Source organism: Gopherus flavomarginatus, chromosome 9 (assembly GCF_025201925.1).
Source record: "Gopherus flavomarginatus isolate rGopFla2 chromosome 9, rGopFla2.mat.asm, whole genome shotgun sequence".
Classification (NCBI taxonomy): Eukaryota; Metazoa; Chordata; order Testudines; family Testudinidae; genus Gopherus; species Gopherus flavomarginatus.
In genome coordinates this window covers 58,522,176-58,534,540 of record NC_066625.1, presented here as the reverse complement: position 1 = coordinate 58,534,540, position 12,365 = coordinate 58,522,176, and the positions used below count along the sequence as shown (strand labels likewise).

The 12,365-nt window shown below is 37.3% G+C and overlaps 1 protein-coding gene across 10 annotated transcripts in view; it reads right to left on the bottom strand.

The window, feature by feature from the left end:
• HERC1 (HECT and RLD domain containing E3 ubiquitin protein ligase family member 1) overlaps positions 1 to 12,365 on the bottom strand; it is a 234,589-nt gene that overhangs the window by 165,612 nt on the left and 56,612 nt on the right. For all 10 annotated transcript variants that reach the window (XM_050966953.1, XM_050966944.1, XM_050966945.1 and 7 more), the window contains exons 5-10: positions 11,522 to 11,833; positions 9,884 to 9,980; positions 7,565 to 7,708; positions 1,995 to 2,122; positions 323 to 467; positions 56 to 227 (exon numbers count right to left, since the gene is read on the bottom strand). In XM_050966953.1, the coding sequence (XP_050822910.1) occupies positions 56 to 227; positions 323 to 467; positions 1,995 to 2,122; positions 7,565 to 7,708; positions 9,884 to 9,980; positions 11,522 to 11,833 (998 nt within the window). The remainder of the gene's footprint in view (positions 1 to 55; positions 228 to 322; positions 468 to 1,994; positions 2,123 to 7,564; positions 7,709 to 9,883; positions 9,981 to 11,521; positions 11,834 to 12,365) is intronic.

Genomic DNA, 12,365 nt, shown 5'->3' with positions numbered 1-12,365 from the left:
ACAATGAAGAATTTTACCACACATCAGTGTATTTTTATGGAATGTAGTATTTTACCTGTCCCTTGGAAGGGCTGTCCAGGCAAGGCTATGCGAAGTGCCAGCTGAAATCTGCTGAATTGCTATTCCGTCTAAACCACTTACTTTCTTTGGTTTAGTAATGGGACCAGTGGAATTTCCCTGACCGCACTGTCCCATGGAATTGTTACCCCAAGCATAAACTTCATTATCTAAAGAGACAATCAAAGAAGGAAACAAAATTTGAGGCTCAGTGTCTTTTAATCAAAGACAATTATAAAAACCCTATAGACCATATTTATTTTACCATGAGAAAGTGCCAAACAATGGCTGTCACCAATTGAAGTATCAACTATTCTTGTAGCAGCCAGCTCTTCAATCAGCTTGGGTCTAAGAGCAGTAGCTTCTGAAGAACCACAGCCAAGGCATGCACCACAGCCCCACGCATATACCTAAAAACACAAATATACATATAAGTTTTCAACACAATATTACTAGTATTTGTCAAGAGACAGAGCTACAGAACATTGTGTGTGTGTAATTACTGCAATTATACGTGTAATTACTGCAATTATACCAGTACTTGCACAAGCAAGTTATGTATGTATATTTGTATTTATACACTCTGTACAAATCTGGGCTCTGATATACCCATTTATATATAAATTCCTAACTTCTCCTCTATAAATTAATTATACACATTATGCCACAGAAAATTCTTCGGGCTAACAATTCTCCAATACACAACACAAGAAAAAATATTTGAGAGATTAAATGACCTCCAACCACCATAATTTCCAAAACCATCATAACATATAAGCTATACAAGATTATTCTCCTGTTTTTAGTCCCAACATTATTTGGTCTAAAACCATCTTCTTGTGGGTAAATTTAATTCCAAATTCCTTCACATTTGTAGGTTTAAATTTCATTTAATCACACCTCACAATACCTTTACAAACAAATCAAAACGAATATTAGAAGAGTTGCAATTACATGCCAAGTAACTGGAGTAGAAAGAGATTTTAGTAAGGGTCTTGGACAAACATGGCTGTTGAAATTTAGCAAACAATGCAGCAATCAAAATTTTTCTGAAATTTAAGTATAAACCTTAAATTATTTTATTTGGTTATCAAGTCCTTTGGGCCCCAAACTTTTTCTTTACTATCTGACATGGACAGGAACAGACTGCTGAATCCGGGCCTATGTGCATATATGGCTTTATATAAACAATGTATTCAAACCTATTACTATATATGCTGTAATGTTCATTAAGACTATGAAATATTCTATAAAATAGCTCCACATTTCTGTATTATCCTTTAAAAGAGAACACTTGCAAGACTGGGCCTTTGGTGGTTTGCATTTATAATACAGAAATATATACTAAATATACAGATAGAAATTATAAACTGTAGTTCTAGTCTGTAAAGATAAACATACATTCTTTTTCTGTGTAGATCATAATCTTGGAAATTTTTTCCCTATAGACTGAAGAAGTCATGTGGCACTTGAATATTATACTACAGCTATAGTACATTATTGGAAAAGAGGAATAATTGTTATATGACAACTGTGATTATAAACTATCATATTAGGTACCACTTGTACCAATTTTGAGCTTGAGGAAGGATGACAGCACTGAATGAGTTATTGTGGGATAGCTCCTAGATATGTTATTAAAGTTGTGGTCTAGTTAAACCACACCCCTGATGTCTTGTGTTTCTTCCAGTTATGTTTGGGACAAATTATACTTCTCTAAATTGCATTTCTCTAAAGAGAGCTTCTATGCTAAGTAAAATTTTACATACCTGTTGTATAACATTTAAGATTTTTTTGGGTTTTAAAGTGTCTCAAAGGTGTATATACCTTTTCATAATTTTAACCAAAACAATAACCATACACATTTAAATAACAAGTCTCAGGCATCTTCTCAAACATTAAGACTGTCGTTCAAGTGAAAATATCTTTTTGCCTACCTGCCCTGTTGATGTCAAGGCAAGTGAAGATTGGCTCCCAGCACATACTTTGCGAATAAACATTCCTTGTAAAGCTTCTATAACTTTAGGTTTATATACTCTATTGGTATCACCATGGCCAAGTTTACCTATCAGACACATAAGGTAATATTAGACTAAAATAAACTGCAGTTATGACAGTTATGTGAAGATTTAACATCCTAATCAAAAGTCTTTTAGATTTCTGAACATTTGCCTCAGTGTTTTGGTAGGGGAAGTGTTTGCTTTATTTTTAAATTATTTTATTGCTACTCAGTAGAAGGAAGCATAAAGGTTGTAGTAGATGTTTAATGAACACACGCCTAGCATACTAATTGATATTTTTTCACTAGTTTGTTGTTTAGCTCCTCATTTTGTGATCTGTCATTTACATAAGTCCTCTTAGACGTGAACCCTTAGCATGTTTAGTAAAACAAAAATCCAACTGTATTTTTTTCAACTTAAAGGATGACTTGAAAAGCTTTTCTGAAGTTTTCTAACAGTCCTTCATATGTTAATGTGTCTGTTTTTAAGCCCTTCACATAATTTTAAGGTTTTCTGTCTTTTATTCTTCCTTGAAGTTTGTCTTTTGGATTCAGCCCTTTGCCCTCAGCAGTTCACGTAACATCATTTTCTGTGAAAGAGCAGTTGTGACTGGTGTATAAATCCCACACTAGACCTGAAGGAGTTAAACAGCAACCACAGGCCCAAACAACTCAACTCAGTTGCACCTGCAGAGCATGTTTCAGATGGAGGAGGGAGCTTAAAAGGAAGTCAGACAGTTCAAAACAGGGCTGAACAGGCAGGGAGAAGGACCTGCCTTGGGAGCTGTTGCAAAGAGGTGCTACAGGAGCTTTCATCTGAAGAAAGGGAGCTTAACTTCTGTGCCCCGAGTGAAGGATGGTCCATACCCTTCTCTTTTACCGGTCCACCACAGACTGCAAAACTTGGATTATAGAAAATGAGTGATAAGAAAATGGTCTAGACAGGGCAGCCTTAAGGCTCTCTCAGGTGCCAGACCCTTGCTAATCCTTGCAGGGCCCTGAATTGGAGCCCAGTGGAGTGAGAGGGTCCAGGCTCCTCTACCAACCCCCCTCTGCATTAAGGAGGGCATGACTCACTAACCAGCACCAACCAGTCATAGCAATAGAAATGGATATGTGTTAATAGGAGTGGCTGAAAATTTTTTGAAGGAACAGTTTTCCATCAAAATTTGCAGTTTCACAAAAATCAAAATGTTTTGTGGAACATGTTCATTTTGATTAAGTTTTCGACAGGAAAAAAAGACAAAATTTTTCATTTCAACATCATCAAAACATTTTCATTCATTTTGTTTTGACTTTATTAAAATAGATGGAAGGATAAACAAAAATAAATCTGGGACTAGGGTTTTTTATTTCAAAAGGGCTTACTTTAAAGAATTAAGGAAATTAATTAGTGAAGTGGATTGGACTGAAGAACTTGTGGATCTAAAGGCAGAGGAGGCCTGGAATTACTTCAAGTCAAAGTTGCAGAAACTATCAGAAGCCTGCATCCCAAGAAAGGGGAAAAAATTCATAGGGAAGCATTGTAGACCAAGCTGGATGAGCAGGCATCTCAGAGAAGTGATTAAGAAAAAGCAGAAAGCCTACAAGGAGTGGAAGACGGGAAGGATTAGCAAGGAAAGCTACCTAATTGACGTCAGAACATAGAGGGATAAAGTGAGAAAGGCCAAAAGCCATGTAGAGTTGGACCTTGCAAAGGGAATTAAAACCAATAGTAAAAGGTTCTATAGCCATATAAATAAGAAGAATGCAAAGAATGAAGAAGTGGGACTGCTAAACACTGAGGATGGAGTGGAGGTTAAGGATAATCTAGGCATAGCTCAATATCTAAACAAATACTTTGCCTCAGTCTTTAATGAGGCTAATGAGGAGCTTAGGGATAATGGTAGGATGACAAATGGGAATGAGGATATGGAGGCAGATATTACCACATCCGAGGTAGAAGCCAAACTCGAACAGTTTAATGGGATTAAATCGGGGGGCCCAGATAACCTTCATCCAAGAATATTAAAGGAACTGGCACATTAAATTGCAAGCCCATTAGCAAGAATTTTTAATGAATCAGTACACTCAGAGGATGTACTGTACGATTGGAGAGCTGTTAACATAGTTCCTATTTTTAAGAAAGGAAAAAAAAAGTGAACCGAGTAACTATAGGCCTGTTAGTTTGACATCTGTAGTATGTAAGGTCTTGGAAAAAATTTTGAAGGAGAAAGTAGTTAAGGACATTGAGGTCAATGGTAACTGGGACAAAATACAATATGGTTTTACAAAAGGTAGATCGTGCCAGACCAACCTGATCTCCTTCTTTGAGAAGGTAACAGATTTTTTAGACAAAGGAAACACAGTGGATCTAATTTAACTCGATTTCAGTAAGGCACTTGATAGGGTTCCACATGGGGAGTTATTAGTTAAATTGGAAAAGATGGGGATCAATATGAAAATTGAAAGGTGGATAAGGAACTGGTTAAAGGGGAGACTACAACGGGTCATACTGAAAGGTGAACTGTCAGGCTGGAAGGAGGTTACTAGTGGAGTTCCTCAGGAATCAGTTTTGGGACCAATCTTATTTAATCTTTCTATTACTGACCTTGGAACAAAAAGTAGGAATATGCTAATAAAGTTTGCAGATGACACAAAGCTGGGAGACATTGCTAGCACAGAGAAGGACCAGAATGTCATACGGGGAGATCTGGATGACCTTGTAAACTGGAGTAATAGTAATAGGATCGAATTTAATAGCGAAAAGTGCAAGGTCATGCATTTAGGGATTAACAACAAGAATTTTGATTATAAACTGGAAACACATCGGTTGGAAGTAACACAAGAGGAGAAGAACCTTGGAGTTTTGGTTGATCATAGGATGACTATGAGCCGCCAATGTGATGTGACTGTTAAAAAAGCTAATGCTGTCTTGGGATGCATCAGACGAGGTATTTCCAGTAGAGATAAGGAGATGTAAGTACTGTTATACAAGGCACTGGTGAGACCTCATCTGGAATATTGTGTGCAGTTCTGGTCTCCCATGTTCAAGAAGGATGAATTCACACTGGAACAGGTACAGAGAAGGGCTACTAGGATGATCCGAGGAATGGAAAACCTGTCTTATGAAAAGAGACTCAAAGAGCTTGGCTTGTTTAGCCTAACCAAAAGAAGGCTATGGGGAGATATGATTGCTCTTTATAAATATATCAGAGGGATAAATATCAGGGAGGGAGAGGAATTATTTAAGCTCAGTACCAATGTGGACACAAGAACAAATGGATATAAACTGGACACTAGAAAGTTTAGACTTGAAATTAGATGAAGGTTTCTAACCATGAGAGGAGTGAAGTTCTGGAACAATCTTTCAAAGGGAGTAGTGGGGGCAAAAGACATATCTGGCTTCAAGACTAAGCTTGATAAGTTTATGGAGGGGATGGTATGATGGGATAGCCTAATTCTGCAATTAATTGATCTCTGATTATTAGCAGGTAAATATGCCCAATGGTCTGTGATGGGATGTTGGATGGGGTGGGATCTGAGTTACTACAGAGAATTCTCTTCTGGATGCTGGCTGGTGAGTCTTGCCCACATGCTCAGGGTTTAACTGATCGCCATATTTGGGTTTGGGAAGGAATTTTCCTCCAGGGAAGACTGGCAGAGGCCCTGGAGGTTTTTCGCCTTCCTCTGCAGCGTGGGGCACTTGCTGGAGGTTCTCTGCACCTTGAGGTCTTTAAACCACGATTTGAGGACTTCAATAACTCAGATATAGATTAGGGGTTTGTTACAGGAATGGGTGGGTGAGATTCTGTGGCCTGCATTGTGCAGGAGGTCAGACTAGATGATCATAATGGTCCCTTCTGACCTTAAAGTCTATGAGTCTATATTATAATCAATGTGTATATTATGTATCATTTAATATTTTAATGTAATATTACAATCAAAATGAAACATTTCAGTAGTCTTGCACAGAAAATTTCCTGAATTTTAATTTCTCAGGAAATTTTGGATTTTCATTCCAATGTGGAACAACTCCCTCTCCCCTTACCCTGCCCTGGGGTCAGATGGAATGAAATGGAATGAAAGTTCTAGTTCTCAACTAGCTCTATTAATCACTAACTGCAATATGAGTTGCTGCTCTGAGCTTTTTCACCTTCCACACACATACACTGTGCTAGGAAGTGGCAAAGTAACAGCTTTAATCTTATTAAATCCAGCTGAGCTGCTCTAACCAAGACAGCGAGTAAGAAAAAAAGTATGACAGAGAGAGGAATCCAATTTGCACTTCTGGCACTGAAACAGCTGTAAAGTCAGGAGATGTAAGGGTCTAAGTCTCTCTTATTCTGGTTTTTCCTGCAAGATGTGGTAGTGACAGCAACTATTCCAAATACATACAAAAAATCATTAAAAGTTTTGACAAAAACAAATAAAATAGAAGTAGAACTTCATGGCTCAGGAATCTCATAGGCTGAAAAAGTGAACAAACTTTACACTATCTTTAAATATTTCATTTCACATATCTGCGGAAAAGATAAACTTTTAAAAAATTCTTATACAAAGTCTATGTTCTAATATTAAAACTTATTCTTATATTTGTGTGTTGACTTCACTATACCATTTTTGTCTTAAGAACTACCAAATAAAATAAAGAAGTCAAAGTACACGGACTGTACTCTGGCTGGAATAATATGGAATGGTAATTGAGCTAATAGTGATCACTTCCATAGTGTAAATGCATAAAAGATACTTGTACTGAAGAATGTTGCACTAAAATGTATTGGATTTGACGCCCATAATGAAGACTGTGAAATACATCGTAGTTACCCTGTATCTTCTGACAAGAAGTTATTCCACCTACAAATCACAGACTGGATTCTGATCTCTCATACACAGGCGCATTGACATGTACAGCAATAAAATAAATAATAACAGAAAAAACATATGTAGTTTAATTCCAATGTGTTTCAGAAAAAAATGGGTGAATCTCATAATAATGGAAACTGATGGGCATGTTACTAAATTTCTCTATGCAAGATCACACAGCAACCAGAACTATGACCTCAGAGACCGAGTCCTGTGCTATAATCATTGTACAATGCTACTTCAGGAAGGTCAGGCAAAATCATGCAGGCCTTGTAGGTTTACACATTCCTCACACTAAAAGACCGTGCACTATAATTGAGATTTAAGGTAAAAATCAATACATACAAATGTCATTTTTGTTTTTAAAAATTCTTCATGGACTTGCCTCATCCTATCACATGAACTAAAGTCTCCTCTTACAGCCCTGAACAAGTCCTTCTGCTTAATTACAATCTTCCTTTCTGTACTTTTACACAATTTCACAAGATATTTGCATCTACAACCAACCTCTTGCCTCGCCAATCTTCAGTTTTAGCTCCTCCATGGATAACAACTCAGTCCATTTGATGTACAATAGATTTTTTCAAAAATGTAGAAATACTTCATCATATTTCGGATCACAAATGACCCATGCTAACTATTAATATTTTAGTTTGTACATACCATTATCTCCTCCTCCAAATGACCATACTGTTCTTCCATCTTTGGATAGTGCTATTGTGTGTGAACTGCCACAGGAAACTTCTCCTACATTGCTAATGTCTTTGACTAAAGTTGGAATGTTACGGCTATTGCTGTCACCATGACCTTGGAAAAACAAAAATAAATCTATTTTGATATGTTTCCTTCCGCCTGTTTATGAATTCTAAGATCCATTTGTGCATTATAATTACAATACAACTTTGCTAATTCATCACCTTGTAATTGATATAAAAATTATATGTTTCTTCTTACTTCTCAGCAATGATTTAATAGAAAAGTTCTGTAGTAAGGTCTCAAATTACCAATGCTTCATTATTTTTACAAAATGTACTACAGAACTTGCACTAGTGCATTATGAAGCATCATAATTTAGGGAAATTTCTTACCTGCTAATTAGATTTGTGTCACTAAAACTAGGCTAGATGGGGATAACGTACCCTTTCTAATGCTCGGTTGTGGCTAGCCCAAAACGTAGTGGTCTCATAGGGTAAGCGATTTCCCTGAATGTAGACTGTAAAAGTCAGTATATCACAGAAAGCCACTGAACAGAGAACTAGCCAGGATGAGTAGCCTGAAACACTGATCTTTGAGTCAGAACAGCAAATCCAGGAATCTGTTCAGCCCACTTCAGATCCACGTAAACACTTGAAAGCCCAGAGGACTTTGGGACTATAGCATAAACTAAATAGATGCTATGATCTTCCTTATCTGGAGAAAATAGAGCAGTAAGACTGAACATGAGACTGATTTTCTAAAATCTAGCAGCAAAAAGACCTAAGCCTCAGAGCAGCACCTACTGAAAACAGGAACAACTGAAATCTGGTATCCAATAAACCAGAGGTAAGCAACCTATGGCACACATGCCAAAGGCAGCATGCGAGCTGATTTTCCACGGCACTCACACTGCCCAGGTCCTAGTCACCAGTCCAAGAGGCTCTGCATTTTAATTTAATTTAAGTGAAGCTTCTTAAACATTTTAAAAACCTTATTTATTTTACATACAACAATAATTTAGTTATCTATTATAGACTTATAGAAAGAGACCTTCTAAAAATATTAAAATGTATTACTGGCATGTGAAACCTTAAATTAGAGTGAATAAATGAAAATTCGGCACACCACTTCTGAAAGGTTGCCGACCCCTGCAACAAACGTTAAAATATACCAACTGTGTTCTGCTTTTGCCACCTGCTGGGAGGAAAGCTACACTACCCCAGATCTGGTCTGGCACAGGACAAATGAACTGAAATAGTCAAATAAATGAATGAAATATGCTTTAGATGCAGCATACTGGCGTTAATTGTTTTCTCACTTACTATTTTGCAAAATTCAGTAATTCATAACGGATTACTCTTGTCAGTGTGATTTAATGAGGTTCTAGTGGTACTGTTATTTGAGCACCTTTTTCCTGATGATAAAAATGTTCACTGCAATTTTCAAGAACTTATTTGCATATACAGTGAAATTTCAAAACACAGAAAAGTATGTTTTTCATTTAACAAAATTAACATAGAACACACATTTTAATTTGCTTAACTAGCACATAAATCACCATTAATCCTTCTTAAGATAACTACTGGAGTGCTATTGTTTTAACTTTTAAGAAATAATAGAGGCAGATTTTTATCTATAATAATTTCTTTACCATAAATAACAGCTACATACAGCGAACCCTTAATATTAACAGTTCAACAGAAAAAAATCCATCACTTAGTTACAGCCTAAATAACTTAATAAAAAGGTAAAAAATTCAAAATCAGACAAATCAAAGGAAAGAGAAAAATGAATACAGTACACTTACTCTCACTCAAGAAACAACAGAAATCTTTTCTTCCCTCTCCATTTCCCCCATGAGTATGTATATAATTTCTAACATTTCTAACTTCCCCTTGGTCCTTCCTGTATGCAATCCTACCACTTAAGAACCCAAAGTACTTTATGACAAACTTGACCTACATTTTAATTTTAAATTTACAATGTTCTACAAACTTTTTTTAATTATTATTATTACAGAAGTTGTTGAGGAAGCTAGAGTATTTGAAGTATGGGGGTTTTGTCACCAAGGAAGGCATAGGGGACAGTTTGGAGCACTGGGAAAAGCATTTTATTTGAAAACAATCAGACATGAAATAGTTAATTTTGCAAAGTAAATATGAAAACTTCAGAAACCCTAATATACAAGGAAAAAATCTGAATAAATGTGTAGGCTCATTACTGAACATATGCCCTTTTCAAAAGCAACAGGTCATGTCAATTTCATACAAGGAATTTTTAAATTACCTAGTCTTCCAAAGTCTCCTTCACCCCAAGTATACAACTCTCCATCTTCTGTAACAGCAGCACTGTGTCTGTATCCAGCTGACACGCATACAACTACCTGCATTACATGAAAAGAAAAAGAAGTTTCTAAAACTGAAGCTGTTGCAAGAAGTAGAATCATACAGAATTTTGAGTCACCCAAGAACAGGGTTATGAAAGTTTGCCTTTAATAACATTGGACTACATTTGTTTGCCCCCACAAAATACAGCGTGTTCATTAAATTGTTACAAATTGTCTTTTAGTATTTAACAAACATTTGCAAATTGCAGCGGGGGCAACAAAGACAGAAATCCGAAATTTGGCCATGTGGCCACAACTTTTATTTACCAAGCAAGCTTAAACAAGAGTAATTTAAACTGGATAATTCCTGCAAGGCAACCTAGTCTGACAGCAGTAAATGGGAAAAGGGAGGAAAACCCACACTCAGCTGTCAACTGCCCTATTCCCTACAGGTGCAAACCAAGAGATATCATAGGGCAAAGCATGAAAAGGCTCACTTCCACCATTGCACCACCTTCTTCTGGATGGACCAATCTGTTTCAGCGTCTGGGAACTGTCCAATGAGGGCATTCGTTATAAGGGATAAAGTCTGTGGCAAATAGGGTGCACGGAGCCTAAAGGCCTGTTCCTTTCCAATCCACTGCCCCCCACTTGTATGGCAGTTTTAAGACTGGCTCATCTTAATCATCTCAAGAGAGTCACTCCCTCTTCCTGGGACTCACAGTGACTCTCAGCCAGCCAGTAAAACAGAAGGTTTACTGGACAACAGGAATGCAGGTTACAGCAGAGCTTGGAGGCACAACCAGGACCCCTCAATCAAGTCCTTCTGGGGGTTCAGGAAGCTTAGTTCCCAGTCTGGGATTCCCTGAATTCCAACCACCCAGCCCAAAACCGAAACTGAACTAACTCACTCCAGCCGGCCCCTTCCTTTTGTCCGGCTTCCCGGGCAAAGGTGCTGACCCTCTACCCAGCTCAGGTTACAGGCTTAGGTCCTGTCCCTCACCTAAAGTCCTCCCCGGCTCTCCCATCCCCCACACAGACAGTCCCTACTGCATCACATCAAAGTTGTATGTATTGCCATTCAATACTGAGAGAGAACTGAGAGCAAGAAACTCCCATGTGCTACTCCTGGCTCTACAACTGATTCCGTCTGTGGCCTTGACAAATCATTCAGCCTCTCTCTCTCTATTTCTTCATTAGAAAAAATGGGAATAATACAGTACTAATCTACCGCACCGAGGAGTTCTGAGGATTAACTAATGAATTCTGAAAAGGAAAAGCACTGTCAGTGTTAAGGATTCTGTGTTAAAATTATTACATGTAACTAAAAAGACCAGTAATCTTCTGAAATTAGATACCAGTTCAGCAAAGCACTTAAGTACATGAGTTAAACCCACTAACCACCAAAGGAACTACTCACATGACTGAAGTTGAGTGCATGTTTAAGTGCTTAACTGAAACAGGGAACTTCCACCCTTCCGGCTTCCCCAAAAGAGTAATCTTACATACAAATTGAAATATTTGAAGCCTTACGGAAGTAACAGCATTGAATTAAAAAGGCATGAAAACAAAAAGACGTTCCATTACATAAAACATACCTTTCCTTGTAAAGGACCCTGAATAAGTTTGGGATATTTCTGTGTTGAACTATTTCCATGTCCCAGTTTTCCATAGTCACCATCACCCCAGCTGAAGACTTCCCCCTCTGTGGTAAATGCTAAAGTGTGACCATCAGATCCTTTTGAAGATGATACCTTTTTAATAGACCTGTGAGGCTCAAAAGTCAATTTTTTCAGTGTGGACTGGTTATTGGAGTCACCAAGTCCTAGCCTCCCATAGCTGCCTTTACCACAGGCCCTGACAGAACCATCCGTGGAAATGACAAAAGTACAATATTGTCCAGCTTCAATCTATAAGCAAAAAAGATAAAAGGAAATACATTAGATAAATAAACTGTGCAAAGCTTAAAGTTTGTACTTTTAACAGAATGCTGTATTCCTTCATGGATCCCTTTTGTAATAATGCAAACTAAAAATTAAGGGGCATTTGAACTTGAACAAGCTATGGGAATGCAGGTTAAGTTTATCTTATGTAAATCTTAAATTAAAAGCATTCTTAAATTCCAAAATAAAGCTATTTTCTTGCTACATGGATAATATAAATACTCCCCAATAAAGCTATTTTACCTAGTAATTTGCACCTCTTCATTCATATAGTTTAAGTTGTAATTCTCACCTTAAAGACACACAACTAAATCAAGCAGGAATAATAAAGTATCACGTAGGTACTAGGGACTCTCTCTTGCATGAGTTTTGCGAGATTTGGGCCTCCTTTAGCTCTGTCAGATTCATGAATGGACATGAGATTTCTTTCAAATGGAGTTTCTTTGCCACCTTGGCCATCCCAACCCTGCTTCCAGGGTTAAAAAACAAAGAAACAGCT